The following is a 16,621-nucleotide window of genomic DNA, read 5'->3' as shown; positions in this document are numbered from 1 at the left end:
TTCTTGTCATCATGAGTCATCTGTCGATTCTTGACACCTCTTTCCTCTTCTTTGTACCCAACCTTGAGTTATTATTTGGTAGCTTTTCTTGAACTAGCTTTTGCAATGACTTTAGTTTCGGTTTTGGTTCACGATTCCTGCCTTGTAGCTAGTTTCAATCTTCCTCGTTTTTGTGAATATTTGCTTTAATATTCTTCATATTCATGTTGCTTTCTATGGTTTTTGATTTCAAGATTTCATCCATTATCTAGAAGATTCGATATGCTTTTGCTGTGAATTTTTATCTTATTCCTGTTATAGAATTGTATTTAGATTTGTGGATTGTGGATTTACTTAGCTGCTGATTTAGATGCTTTGTTCTGGATTTCAATAAAACAAGTTTGTTCTTCTTATGTTGATGATCTTTGAAGTTAACAGAATTTTGAACCACTCGTGATTCTTTCTTTCGAATCAATAAATTTAAAAACTGTTATTCGGTTGCTCTGGTAGAAGAACTACGTGACAAACATATATATGGAGTGTTATTCTTGTTTGCTAGATTGGAATTATAATTTTCTCTGTTTAGGTGTGGCAAATTTTTTTATGATGTGTTAGCTGATTTGAAGATCTTTTTCTATCTGAAAGTTTGATTGAGCTTTTTGTTTGATAATTTGTTCTGCTATGGTTTTGTTTGTTGAACGTGGCTTTTCTTTCAAGGGTACTATTTCTTCTGGGAACCTTCAAGTTCTTCTCTTTTCAATCTTAGGATTCCTTTAATTCTAAAATTTTTGGATTTCAACTTTGACTCATTTTGCTTCTGCTCTATACTGACAACGCTTCATATTTTTCATGGTAAGAAAACTCAAAATAGCGTGCAAATTATGGGGCATGAATTTTGTGTATAGAAATTTCTGTGTAGTAATTACTTCTTTAAAACCCGTGCTTTCTTTTTCTTTTTCTTTTTGTTTTCCTACTGGTTGATGCTGCTTTGGATTAATACTCTTATCTTGCTGTGAAAAATAACTCAAACCAGTTTAGTTTATTGTGTATTGAATATTGTATTGAATTTTGAAGAAGGTCTTTCTTTCCTCCTAAATTTGTTTTTCAATCATGTTCTGAAATCTAAAATTCTTTGTTGTTTTTCAACACCCGAATTGAGCATTGTGTTCAATACCTTTCAAAAGTTTTAAACTTATACTTGTTGGTTAGTTCTCTCTTTTTATGCATTTTATTTGTTTGATTTTTGAATACTGTAACATTATTTATTTTATGGGAAAGTGCTTTGAATGTTTAAGATTCTTTCCTTTATAGATCTTTGTTTTAAACTTTTAATCAATGCAAGTTTTACTCTCGCACTTCTGCAATGCTTTGCTTGTTTGGATTTTTATTGAAGACCCTTTACTTACAAGTTCCTAATCTGTTTACTGATTTTCAGTTGTTTCTTGTTTTAAATTTATAATCCAAAAAAAAAAAAAAGCATTTTGCTTCAAGTTACTTTACCTTGTGCAAGTTAATCATGTTCTGGTTTGAACCTTGAATTGTTGCATATGTTGGGAGTTTTATTGTTAAGTGTTATATTAATGGAGTGCATGGGACAATGCTACTTTTTTTATGATTTTTTTTATCACCATGAATTAATTGGTGTAATCTTTTCCAAAAAAAAAAAAATTCTTTTCTTCTTATTAATTCTTACAACAAAGACATTGACACGTACCACACTTGTCATTTCTCTTGCCATTCATGTGATATAGTTGCTTTTTGGTTTTTGTATTTTGTGTATATACTTAAATGCTATTCTTGTGACAGAAAATACAAGAACGTTTGACCTAAAGTAGAGAGTTGCCAATAAATCTCTTATACTTTCTAATACACTGAAATTGCATCCTTTCCAGTTTGTCTTGCCAGATCTTGTACTTTGATTTTGATAATCTAACTGATATTTTACATTAATTTTATTATAGTATACTAAATATTAATTTTGTAATTTTGATTGATTTTTCTTATATTTTGATAATAAGATAATAAAATATAACATGAGCTAAATGTTTCTTAGAAAGCTACAAGCTTACAATTTGTATACATGTGCACTCAAGACAATAATATATATGAAGAAAAAAGTGATAAATGGATTTCTACTATGATTGAACCCAAAATGTGGTTATATGACTAATATTAATAGAGATCATTGAGATTTTATAAGTAACAAGCAAGTCAATTTCTTTGGTGATTGGACTGTTGAGTTTCTTGATTTGTATGTAATGGTTATTTTTGGGTTTCTTAGTCTCACTTCTGGGTTGGAAATTTGTGAAAGGCTCCGTATATACCAAAAAAAAAAATTTTTTTTTTCTTTATATATTTTCCAAGATACGACAAGGATTTGGGAGATATATTTTCAAATATTTAGATTTAATATATGTATTTGAGTTTGTCCTAAGTTTATGAGCTTTAAGTTCACTTGACTATTTATGAAGGTGAATTTTCTTTTTGGTGTTTTATCTTTATAAAAAATATGACCTCATACCAATTTTCTAAAATTCTTTTACTATGTGTTGGATTATATTTTAAAAAAAAAATAGTTATTTTAACTGATTTTAGTATATTAATTGGCAGTACTTCAAAGTTTAGTTTTATTATTATCAGTATTTTATTTGTGAATTTATTTAGAACTTCATACTAAGTCTAGCTGCATGATTATAAGAAATCACATGACTGTATTTTACCAACAGCGATCATAAGGAGTTAAATACCTAAATGTATATGTAAATTCTTGCTTAAGGGACAACAAGGAGATCAATTACATTTCTTGCCATGTATTACATAACTTTCTACTATTTTGAGTTAGGAGATATCAAATTTTATATTGATGTAATTATTTAAGGTCCAAAGTCATGGTAATAAACTAATAATCCCAAAGGTACTTAGTCGAAGATTTCTATAGAAAGGGAAAAGAAGCATGCCGACTTTGTGATAGTTACTATTTTTTTATTTTATGACTGTTAAGTTGTCTATTCCAGAATGTGTTATCTTATTTTAATTTATGTTTTGCTTGCTTTCTCTGTTGTTGATTTTGTCTTTTTACTAATGCATATCCTCGCTTGATTGTGCATCTAGTATCCCCCAAGGTTCTTGAAAAAAAAAAAAAAAAACCCTTGCCCTTGATTGCTATTAATCTTAAATTCATAAACCTTGAATCTTTTTGTTTCAACTTGAATTTGTGTGACGTGATAACTTTATGCTTTTATTATTTCTTTTGAAATGTTCGTCTCATATTTTTCCTTGAGGATGTGAAATAATTCTCTTAGTTTTATTCATTGTTGATGGATGTCTTATTTGATTGTGTTTCTAATCTTTCTTTTAAATCCTTGTGAACATTGTCATCGACTTTAGTGGCCATCTCTTGTGAGCTTTGTACTTCTTTTATTCATTTTGAACTTGTTCCGACCTAATACTCCATCTTCCCTTTTATTGCTTCCATCGAAGTCCCTCGATTCAAATTTCCTTGTTAATATGTGGCTTAACTCTCTTTTGACACATTTCATTGTTTCTGTACATCCTTGTTTAATTATTGCGATCTTACACATCCTTTCGAATTCCTGCGAACAGCATCTGAGATGCTTGTTCTTCTCTTCCTAAGTTTTGTATTCCTTTGAGTAAACTCGAGATTCTATTGGTTAACATGTAATCTCTAGATACAGCGAGCAATACGTTAGTTTTAGGACATGGCGACGTCAAGAAGATTATGAATTAAGAGTATTTCGAGGAGGAAGTTAAGGAGATTTTGGTACAAGTTGAAAAGTTAGTGTTGACGTTTGACTTTAGAATGTACTTTGGGAGTGATGGACAAAGTGAAAAGCGCCATGTGTGTTTGACTTATCAAGAGAACAAGAGGGCGTAAATGTCAACCGCATCATTTTAACACACACCTATGCTGTAATTTTTGCACCCCATTATACTTCTTTCTCATGTTTGGAAAAAGGGCTAAAACCATTTAACATTTTTCATACAGTATCAATTTTCGAGGGCGAAAATTTTTTTTTAGGGGAGTAGAATGTAACATCTCAAGATATTTTGAAACATTTTACATATACCCTTTAATTTTATCAAAATACCTAAACTACCCTTTACCCCTTTTCTAAACCCTAACCCTCTCCTAACACACACACATACCCTGCTGAGAATGAAAGAAAGAAAAATAGCGAGAGAAAACAGAGAGGGAGAAGAAAGGAAGAAGAGGGAGAGAAGGGGGTGACACCGGTGAGGCTGGACGTCGCCGTCGTTGCTGCGGATCAGGTAGGGAGAGGGAGAAGGAGTTCGAAACAGGGAATGGGGGAAGGAGAAAGGAAGATGCGCGAGAGAGGAGGTGCTGTCCCTGGAGACCGTCCCTACCGCTGGAAGGGGAGCTTCGTTGTTGCTGTCGCGGCTGCAGGTATGGGGCTTCGAAGAGAGAGAGAGGAGCTCTCAGAGAGAGAGAAACACAATGGCTAGAGAGAGGAGAGTCTCGCGAGGAGGGGGAGCTGGTACGCCTCCGCCGTTGTCGCAAGCTGCGCCACCGTGCCTCTGGTCACCGGGGATCGCGCTGACGTCACCGGAAGCCGCTGTTGGAACCTCTGCAAGTTTGCCCTAGCTCAGCTTTGCTTCTGCCTGTTCTGTCCTTGCCGGTGGGGGGTCACCGGAGCTGCTGATGCTCCATCCTCTTATTTCCTTTGGTAAGACTAAACTTGTTCTACCTTGTCTTGCCATAAAGCTCTATTATTGACTCTATCCTATCATGTTTGCTGTCCCTTTTATCTTTGCTTAGTTTTAAACCACCGTAGGCTATTAGATTCGCTACCATTGTTATTGGGGTTGCTCTATGTTATTGATACTAGGGCTGTTGTTGAGGTTGCTGCAGTGAGAAATCGAAGTTGTTGCTACTACCTCGGTCCAAATTTCGTGCTCTTTCATTCCGTTCTACTTCAACCTTCCTTGGCACTCTGGTTTGGTTTCTTCGGTCCCTTGGGACCAATTTGTGAGTAGGCTTTACATTTATAACCGTTAATTTTGTTGGTTTATGCTATTCTGAGTTTCTAATTACATTTATAAAACTATTGTTGAAGAACTTTGATTTGATTAAAATAACTAATTTATTATAATTGAAAAAAATATTTTTATGAAGTTCATATCTTAGAAATTTTACATGAGACTATATATATATTTGATGAAGTTTTATATTATTTTAGAACATTTGATTTTACTCGAATATATACTTTTGAAGCATTGAAGTATTTGTTAGTACTTATTGACTTTGAAATTATGAAATATGTTTCTATGATTGAAAAAGTATGATTTGAAAATATTTCTGATAAAAAAGTATTATCTGATTGATTTGATTCGATACCTTATATATTTGAGAGATTAAAGAATTATTGTATTTGAAACTATATGTTTTGAATTGGTTTGGGAGGCTCGTATTAGAAAACCGTAGTTAACGGCGGTTATGACGTTAACTTAGATGCATCTGACTCAGACTCCAGCTAGCAGGGGTGTTGCTAGCCTAACGTGTAGGCCACACGTTAGATCTGATATTCCGTTAGGACACACAAGAGGAAAGGGCTACCCATAGAGGTGGAGCCGCCCAAGTGTGGACTTTTGATTTGATTTCTGTATGAGAACTCCCTTATTGATTCACTTATTTATATAAATTATTATCTTCTAACTAAAATTATATTTATATGGTCTCATGTGAATTATAGATGTACTGTCTAGTCACTGGGTTGCAAAACTCACTCCGTTTTTCTAAAAATATTTTTCAGGAATAAATATTTGATTATGTGAGTCTTTCTATTCAAGAGTAATGATCTGCAATGGGTATCTATTCGTTGTTGAGTTCTTAGACGTCATCTGCTCCATATGTCACAGGCAGGATCCACCCATATTTATTTTATTTTTTTGTTTGTTAAAAATATGTAATTATTTATTTTAGACATTGTAAATTTATTTAAAATATTTGTAATTTTCTTATTCAACTTATATTTGAGTCGGTTAGGCTTGCTTGGGGATTATTTCCTGAGCGCCGATCATGGCTCATTTTGGGCCGTGACAAGAATGATGATGATGAGGGTATTTTGGTCGAAAAATTCGGAAAATGATGATTTTAAAGCGTTTTTGAACGTTGAGGATGATTTTAATAAAAAAAAAGGTTGGGGACGATTTTGATTTTGACCCTAGACATTGGGGACGAAAGAAGTACTTATCCCTATATTTTTCTATTTCTATGTGTAGGTGTGCGGATGCCTAGGTTGCAACAGGTGAATTTATGAGGAGCCTTGAATAAGTAGAATACTTAACATTGTAAGCATGCAAAAACTGGTAGATAAAAGATATAACACAAGAAATACCAAATAAAGCTGTCTATAAATATTACAGAAATTGATGATGGACTAATAGATAGCACGCAGAAGAGGTAGTTTCATTCACCCAATGACATAATACTATACATATTAAACAGATCAGAAGCTTAGGGATGAGAAAAGGGAGAACAAAATTAAAAGGTCCGCATCCGTGATATATAGAAAGCAAAGCAAGCCTGATAATCTCTTTAGGCCCAAATCTTAAAATGATTAGCTTCTTTGGATAGAAAGTAGCAGTCACTCCCAACATATTTCACCTGAAAAAGTGCACCATGAAAGTGGAATAATTACCAAAGGGTATAGATATCTGAATAAAAGTGGGTGTGGTCGAGGGGGAAGTAGTCATCGTCGGAGAAAGAAGGGATCCTGGGTGGGCTAATCAGTAGTCCCCTGTCCATGTCTTCGATTACACTCGGCATATTCAACACCTCATCCTCATCAAAATAATCCCCTACTTGCTGAGCAGGAGGAGCTGCGACGATGGAGGCGGCGACGGCAGCAGCATCGCGAATATCAGAATCAGAATCGGAGAAGGAAGCAGGAATAGGATAAGAGAGTATGAGATGGGCTTCGGGGCCCCTCAATGCAAGAGTGGCAGTATCGTAAGCAGCAGCAGCCATCTCAGGTGTGGGGTATGTCCCTAGCCAAATGCGCTTCGTGGTACGTGGCAACCTTATCTCCGACACCCACTTGCCACTCCTCAGACGCGTGCCCCTATAGCGCATGGTGCCGCTGCCGGAGAGAGCATGTATTAGTGGGAGGGTTCCTATAGCTCATGATGTATGTAGCAAGCAAGGTTTGTATAATGGCAGATAGGGTACTCCCTGCTGACTGCTCAGTAATGGGGAAGGCCTTTTTATGGGGAAAAAAGAGGAGAAAAGAGAAACAAACGAGGGGAAGGGGGCCAGGACATGAGGGTGCTCATCCAACACGACAAAAATCTAAGAATCATAATAAATACTTTCAGAATTAATAGTGAAACTAGTTGCTGAAAGATGGAATATTTTTTGAATGTTTTTAAACTTTTTTTTAACTAAATTCGTCTTTAAAAATAACGAATTAATTATATTAATTTTTAATTAGACATAAATATAATTTTTAGTGTATTTTTTTTTAAATAAATATAAAATGATGTCATTTTTAGTGTTCCGATGAACGAAAAACGTTTTAGGGACTAGTATGAGTCCAGGAGTACAAGTTTGGGGACGAATTTGAGTAATTATTAACTTCAGTAATTACTTTGAGACTCGAGTGCAAGTTTAGAGACCATTTTGAGGCTTAACTCGAAGTTAAGTATATTCATCCGCGTTATTGTAAGACATAAAAAGACAATACTATCTAAGACCTAAGTGGATACTTTATCTCATATATATTAGAATATAATTAAGATCAATTAGTATTATTTAGCATATTTAAATATTTATTATAGGATATTACATATCTATTATTACGATTCTCTTAACATCTATAAATATCATTTATATTGTATTATTTTTAATAACTTGAATACACTCAATAATACACAAATTAAATCCTTTCTTTAGTTTAGTATCTTATTTTTAACATAGTATCAGAGCAATGATATCTCCTTTGAAAAGGATATATATATATATATATATATATATATTTGTGAAATCAGCTTATTTTTCACACTTTTTCTCTATTCCATTTTTCTTGTCTCTTGTCACTTCTTTGATGTTTTTTCACCTCACCGACTAGCTTATTATTCTCTCCGTCTTGTGTCTTTTCGAGTCGAATGATGGTGTTGTCCGCTGTTATCTATTCTCATGGAGAAATCATATAGTTTTCGCTCTCTTTTAGCAGTTCCATGCTTCTTTTAGATAGCGACAGTATCGTCTGTACTTCCTTTAGACAAGCGACAGTTCCATCTGCGCTTCTTTTCAACAGTTCCGTCTGCATCCGTTCTATTAGTTTATGCAATTTTTTTTATCTTTATTTCATTGTTTTAAATAAGTTCAAACTTAAGTTGTTACTTGAGTTTGAAGGTTTGAAGGGGGATGTTAGAATATAATTAAGATCAATTAGTATTATTTAGCATATTTGAATATTTATTATAAGATATTATGTATTTATTATTACGATTCTCTTAATACCTATAAATATTTTTTTATATTATATTATTTCAGACAACTTGAATACATTCAATAATACATCAATTCTTTTTTCAATTTAGTCTTTATTTCTAACAATATACATTATATTTTAACAGTATAGAAATAGAGTTTAAGAAAAAATTAACATGGATCCCTTTTTTTCCTTTCTTTATAGTAAGTATTCTCTGTATTTTATGTACACTTTCGTTATGTATTTGAATTCTCACCTACTATTTGTAGAATTTGGTAATAAAAATGGTGATTATTACTCTCCTACACATTTAAAATATAAAGAGATAATCAAGAGAGAGTAACAATATATTTTGTGATTTTTTTTAACATATTATCTATCCTGTATGCTTTCATTTTCTTTCTGTATATGAGCATATACAACATACATAGAAGTTGATGATATAATTAATAATCAACTATCTTGTTACGTATAAATTAAAATTAATTGTGAAAGTTATCTATCAATATAAAATATATTAAAATATAAATAAAACCAGATGTATTTATAATTCGTTTAGATATAAAACACTTCTTGCATAGATTTCATCCGTTGGTTAGTTGTTATTCTAGATAGTATTAATGCTGTGATAACGTTATGATGACGAACACATAAAAATTTAAGTTATAATTCATACAGTATTAGTAGACATAAAATTTATAATTGGTATAATAAAAGAAGCACAAATAATTATTCTTTTAATATAACTCTAGCTAGATAAAAACATGCCATGAATAATATATATTTAAAATAATTATGTTACATATCCAACAGAATTCAATTATTAAATTAATTATTTATATAAAATATACATTAAAATCATATAAAATAACATAAAAATAAATATATAAATATATAATAATTAATTTAGTGATCAATTTTTAATGTGTAAATAATGTTTTTATATTTTAAATTACATGAATAAAATTTGAAGAATTACCAGATGTATTAATGAAATAAAATTTAGTTGTGTTCACTAACCGTAACAGTAGTTTCTATTTTCATATTTATTGTATTTTTTTTATTAGCTATGATGTACGGATATTAATATAGGATACGATATGATATGTATTTTTTATTTTTATAAGATATGATGATATGATATATATAAATATAAATTAATTATTAAAGTATAAAGTATTTTTTAGATAAATTATAATAATATTTTAATTTTTTTAATATTTAAATATAAATTAATTATATAATTATTTTTAATTATATAAATATTTAAAATTTTTTATTTAATAAATAATAATATATACTATTTTTAAACTTATTTTAAAAATATATTAAAAATAAAATTAACCAATTTAAATGTGTTTAAAAGCTATTTTTTATTTTTTATTAAAATATAATTAGATAAAAAAACACATATTAAACAAATATTCATAAACTTCGTATCTGATAAGTAAATATAACAATTCAGTAAAATTTTCATATTTCAGTTTGAATAATCAGCTCACTTGTTTGATTAAACATGGGGTTCGAATTTTACTTTGTACATGTAATAATTTATTGACTAATGACAAACTTTTAAATAAAATTTTAATTCGCGATAAATTAGTTCTTTATTTATTAAGTTAGAGAATACCGCAAACAATCAACCGAACAAAAAAGAGCACATCAACAATGATGATATTCCAATTTTTCTTGAATGGGACAAGAAGCAACATAAAATCATCTGTGACCATTCATCTTCTTTCAATGGAAGACAGACAGGTATATCATAACCTTATCCTAATTGGATTTTCATATATATAAAATTAAAAAAATTTAAATGTATCCAAAATATTAATATTCTAATAGTTTTAATTATTAATTTTAATTAATATATATTATATATAATTTTTATAACTAAAATTAACCGTTAAAATTATTGGTAAACTTAAAATTCTTCCTAAAATTAAATGACTCTTCCAAATAGCAAAAGGCAAATAGCACTGTTCAAACAGGGGCGCCCTTTGGTTTGATCAACAATATCAAGATCTTGCCATAACCGTTGGGTCATGTCATAAAGACGTAATAAGGTACCTTTGGACGTTCTATCTTGGCTTTTAGGAGAAAAGGGGGGAAGGGGTTCTCAATTTTTTTTAATAATTTGATCAAATATAATTTTTTACTATATATTTTTTAGGTAATTTCGTTACGTAATTAATAAAAATTCTACCAACTTCTATCAACTCTTGTTTATAACTATATTTAATAAAAGTGTCTTTATAAATGCATCTAATAAAAATATTTTTTTATGATTATGTCTAATAAAAGTATCTTTGTAAATATATCTTCTTATACATATCAATATTAATTATAATTAAAATATAATAATTAATTATTATTGACAATAAATTACCAAATAGTATATTAGTACTTTATTTATATTTTTTTAAGTGACACTAAAGGAAAATATATGAAAAAAATATTAAATAAAAAAATTACATTTGATAAAGCAATTAAAGAAAATTAAAAAGATCCTTAATTCTTTTTTGTTAAATCTGAGATATCTAAGAGATGCTTTTTTTTTCGTTCAACTCACTATTTCACAGATTCCTTCATGTTGGTGTTGAAGTTCTGAGATCGATATATAGTTGTATAAAGTAAACATACAGATGGTGATGTGTTATTTGTTTGAATTCATCATATTTTGATAAATCTTCAATTTAATCGTACTCTAATCATCATCATCATCATCATCATAAGAAAGAGCTTATCATTCTTCTAAGTTCTAATTGTGGTATATACATTAAATAATTAAATAAGAGATGCATAAGTTAGTATGAAAATATGAAATCATTATTATTTCACAGCTTTTCAATTAAATGCATGCAGGTAATATATATGTGGTTTAACTTGTCATTTTTTTTTCTTTTTTCTTTCTTGTTTGCATTGAAAAATGAAATTTATACTCAAGACTATACTACTACTGCATCACACATATTATGCAAAGTGAAATATTGGAAGTGTGGGACAAATACTTTATCATTATTAATAAATATTTTGAACCAATACTTTACTTTTATATTATTAAAATTTAAAATTTAAAGTTAAAAATTTATTTTTTAAAATTTAAAATTGACTAAATATTACTAAAAATAATAAATTTTGTTGGTCATATGATATTATTATTCATTTTGATGAATCTTCAATCATGTTATGCTTTGTAATTTGTTATGAGTCTCATGAGACTAACACCTAAATAAGAGTTTTATATCGAAAACAAACACTTGAAAAAAACTTTATAAAATCTTGAACTCTCTCACAATATAAACTATAGCTTTTGTGGTGATAATTTTTTTAAATTTTGTAGCTGATTATATTGGTGTTTTCATTGAGAGCCGGCTTAAAGAGTTCTGACCAACAAAAGATCGAGTGAAATGCTGCTGATGAGTAAAATTTTGTCGAGTGGAGTCTTCGCGATGCCGGCTACTCTTAAAGAAATATTATATTATAAGTTTGAGTTATATTAGGTGTATATCAAAATTAGTCACCAAAGTTAACTACCAGAATAAAATATATGTTGAAATATAAATACACATTGAAAATAAATTAAACTACACATGTATTTATACACAAATACATTGATAACTGATTTTAGTGGTTGATTTTAATGTAGAAATAGTATTTTTGTATAAGTCTATAAATTTTGTGGGACTAATATCTAAAAAAATCTCATGTCGAGGTCAACGCCGAAAAAAAAAATCTTATAACATAAGATTTTCGGTTCTCCCATCATATGAACTAGCTTTTGTGATGATAAATTTTTCCATGATCTTATAGCTCATTGCATAATTCTTCTAAAATAATGAATATAGATGCATAAAATTAGGAGATGTATCTGTTATAGTTTTGAATTCGTTATTTCTCTGAGGTGGCCTAGCTATATATATGTGTGTGCGGATGCGTAACTCGCAGGTGAATTTCAGAATGGAAAAGTCTAGGGGGCCAACAGTTTTGTTGAATTTTGGCCAGCATGTAGCCAGTAGAGAAAGGTGAGTCATTGGATGAAATTTCACACTAATCTCACACCATTAGATTATCATTGATGGCTATTTGATGGCTACCAATCACAAAAGTTGCTGGCCCTTAGCATTGCTCTTTGAGAAGCCTTCAATAAGAATACTTAACAACATATATAAAGAAGCAAACACCAAATAGAATAAAGCTCGTTGTAGTCATTCGTACATAAATAATATTTACACAAATTCATCAGGGACTAATATATATTCACCCCGTCCCGATTATGCATATTAAACAGAAGCTTGGAGATGAGAAAAGGGAGAATGAAATTAAAAGGACCGGCCATGTGATATATAGAAAGCAAAGCAAGCCTAATAATCTGTTTACCCACAAATCTTTAGCTTCTTTGGATAGAAAGTACCAATCACTACCAGCATATATATATATATATATATTTCACCTGAAAAAGGGCACCATGAAGAAAGTGACCCCCAAAATAGAAATCATCATCATTTAGGCTCTTCTTTAGTTGCAAGACCTAGAAAAACACACACATATACACATAAGCACACAGAACTAATAATATGCAGCATAGTAATTATTATTATATGGTCATCCTCTGCTGTGGTGCATGTCGAATTACCAAAGGGTACAGAGATCCGAATAAATGTCGATGTCTACGGGGAAGTCATCGGAGGAGAAAGAAGGCATCCTTGGGGGTTAATTTGGAGAAAGAAAAAAGAATGAACTAACTAAATTTTTTTCTTTTCGATAGAGTAAATAATTTTAGAGACAATTTTGAGATTTATACTAAATGTTGAGGAAAAAAAAACAATACTTTTTAAATTTATTCTTAATTTTAATTAACCTTAAACTCTAACTCTACACATAATTAATCTTATTAAATATAACCTAACCTTAATCTTAAATTTTAATTCTTATGTTATCCTATCTCCCATCTTCAACTCTCTCTACCACCAATCTCAGCCTTACACCAATTGTCATTCACCAGCAGGCAACAACATTTACGGTCACCATTATCACCACTAGCATCATTTTATTTAGAAGTATTTAAATTTAAATCGGTTCAAAAAAATTATAAAATTACATCAATTTAAATAAAAAATGAAACAAATAGTTTAATTTTATATCTTTTTTTAATTTTAGATCGATTTTATTGTATTTCAGTTCGATTTGTAATTATACTCTATACAACCGAACTGAACCAAAGCACATATATAATAATATAAATATTTAATATAATAATAATAATAATAATATTATAAGACCCGCCAATGAGTTATAGCTCAAATGGTATATTCTCCCCATACTTAATTAAGAAATTGCGGGTTCGAGTCTCCTATCTTTAGTAAAAAAAAAAAATAATATTATAAGACCCTTACTCCCTTTCCCGTAGCACAACACCGCACACACCCCATGCCCATTCCCCACAAACACAAATTCTAATCTAAAGTGGAACATTTTATGAGGTAAATTCGCGTAAAAATGGTATCCGCAATTTTAAAAGTAATTTGTTGAGTTGGCGTAAAAAATTTTCAAAAAATTCACTTGATCCGACACAAAAAATACTTATTATGCAAAAACTTAAAAAAGAAGAAAATAGATTGAATAATTGTTTGAGTGCTGTATCATTTGATCCTAATTTCGGTAAAACAAATTCTTGCTAAAATGATAATCGTAGATGAGTTACCTTTAGATTTGTCGAAAGAGAGAAATTTCGTTATTTCATAAGTATTTTACGGCCAAAACTCCATATTCTAGAAAGAATTTCAGTTATTAGGGATTGTTGGAACTTGTTCATAAATGAAAAACATAAGTTGAAGAGTGTTTTTATAAATTTAAATCAAAGTATGTGCTTAATCATTGATTGTTGAATTTCTGTATAAAATCTAAACTATCTTTACTTTACTGCACATTTTATTGATTAAGATTGGAAGTTGTAAAAGAGAATTCTTAACTTTTGTCTCATCAAGAATCATAAAGGTGAAACAATGAGTAAAAAAATAAAAAAATATATCTTTTAAATTGGAGAATAAGTAGAGTCTTTACTCTTTAGCATCAGAGTTGATAATGCTAGTTCAAATGATGTTGCCATTTGTTACTTGAAATGTAGAATGGAGAATTAGAATTTACATCATTTAAAAGGTGAACATTTGCATGTTAGGTGTTGTGCTCATATCTTAAATTTGGTGGTGAATGATGGTTTGAAAGATATACATTCTTCAATTAGCAAAATTAGGAATGCTGTTAGATATATCCGTGTTTTTCTTAGTCGTGTGGATAGATTAAAAGTTGTATTAAAGATGCTAGGATCCAAGCCTGCTCTTGTGTGCAACTAGATGTCCCCACTAGGTGGAGTTCCACTTATATAATGTTTGATAGTGCTTTAAAATTCTAAAAGGCCTTTAAGAGATTAAGTGAGAGGGATACTGAGTTTATAATAATGCAAGGGGCATTCTAAAAATGAAGATTGGCATAATGTAATATGCTTTGTGAGGTTTTTGAAGATTTTTTTTCATGTAACCAAAAAGTCTTGGGTTCTACATTTGTTACCTCTTTTTCATATTTTCATCATTTTTGTTCAATTCTTAATTTTTTGAAAATTTGGGCTGATAGTAATGATATATTACTTAAGGATATGGAAAAGGAAGGCTAAGCATGATAAATATTGGGTAACTTGAGGAACATGAACATGATGATTTTTGTTGTTATAGTAATTGACTCTAAATACAAGATTAAGTTTGTTGAATGAAATTTTCAAAGGTTGTTTGAGAAGGAGGGTGCTGATTTTTTATATGGTAAGATGAAGGAAGTATTCAATGACCTGTTTAACAATTATAGAATTGCTCTCAATAGTGATCAAGCACACCAATCTGCACAACACAATCAATATGTGGAGATGGATGATAGCGCCTTTGATGATGTTTGCTTTGCAGCAACATTTAAAAATGATGTACAAGCAAGTGAGAATATCAACACAAATGAAGTAGATTTGTATCTTATGGAGTCCTTGGAGAAACCAGTTAATCCAAGTAGTTTTGACATTTTAATTTGGTGGAAAGTGAGCTCTAACAATTACAAATATCCTGTTCTTAATCAAATTATGAGGAATATTCTAGTTATACATGTGTCAACGGTTGCTTCTAAATTCGCCTTTAACACTAGAGATAGAGTGCTTAATCAAATATAGGAGCTCTCTTACCCCAAAAACGGTTGAAGCTTTTATTTGTGCACAAAATTAGTTTTGAGCTAATTCATTGCAATTGATTGTGAAGAGTCTTTTGAAGAATTTAAAAAACTTGAGAAAGATAATGTTCTTTATTATTATATTTTATTTTATCTACATATATTGATTAACTTTATTACTTGATAATATGTTTAAAGTTATTAATATTTATTTTGTTATATTTTATTGTAGAATTTGTGCCAATTTTTTCAACTAAGGGATGAAAAAGACTGGTAATAAATCTAATTAGTGATAAGTGTTTTTTTAGGATTACAAGTGTTCATAACACACAGCGGAAGTAATAAAGTAATCCTATTGATCTATTTTATGCTTAAAACTTTATTGAAATAAGATGGGTTAGATGCCAATACCTGAGTACCCTAGTGAATGAAAACTTTCTCCTTCGATAGTACGAAGGTACTATGTTTATGCACACCGAGACTGATCCTTGTTGTCAACTCCTTGACCAATGGATTTAACTGAGAAATTTCTTGCAACTCCTTGCACCAGCAATTCTTCACTAAGAATTGGAATATTTGTGTATGTGGAGGTAAAAGAAAAACTTGTGTGTTCTTTCTTTTATCATATACACATATATATAGTATGAGATTGGTGACTGATTTGTGAATCAAATTACAATTTAATTTGAAACAGAATCAGTTGGGATCTTATCCATATTTAAAACTCATCATAGAATAAATAATTAATTATTTAATATTCTCAATTATCATATTATTATATTCATGGTGCTAGTAAAGAATATAATAATATTTCATTTGAATTAATATAATTATTTATTTGATCTAATCAAAATAATAATTAAATGATTATTTACCAAGGATTAGAACACTCGTTAGTGTGTGACCCCATAGGTTCAATACTAAGCGGGTAGTAAATTAGTCATACTAAATTTACTAATCAAGGTTGG

General features: G+C 30.0%; 1 protein-coding gene across 1 annotated transcript; it reads right to left on the bottom strand.

Moving 5' to 3' along the window:
- Positions 1 to 6,341: 6,341 nt before the first annotated feature.
- On the bottom strand, positions 6,342 to 7,267 carry LOC112771557 (ethylene-responsive transcription factor ERF026-like). The gene has a single exon (XM_025816332.2). The coding sequence runs from the start codon at positions 7,091 to 7,093 to the stop codon at positions 6,656 to 6,658; it is 438 nt and encodes a 145-aa protein (XP_025672117.1). The 5' UTR covers positions 7,094 to 7,267; the 3' UTR covers positions 6,342 to 6,655.
- Between the last annotated feature and the right edge of the window lie 9,354 nt (positions 7,268 to 16,621).

This window comes from Arachis hypogaea, chromosome 18 (genome assembly GCF_003086295.3).
Source record: "Arachis hypogaea cultivar Tifrunner chromosome 18, arahy.Tifrunner.gnm2.J5K5, whole genome shotgun sequence".
In the NCBI taxonomy this organism is placed as follows: Eukaryota; Viridiplantae; Streptophyta; class Magnoliopsida; order Fabales; family Fabaceae; genus Arachis; species Arachis hypogaea.
This window is presented reverse-complemented; position numbering and strand designations above follow the sequence as displayed.

Excerpts from the sequence above, each read along its gene's own strand:
- LOC112771557 (XM_025816332.2), bottom strand. The coding sequence starts at position 7,093 with ATGCGCTATAGGGGCACGCGTCTGAGGAGTGGCAAGTGGGTGTCGGAG.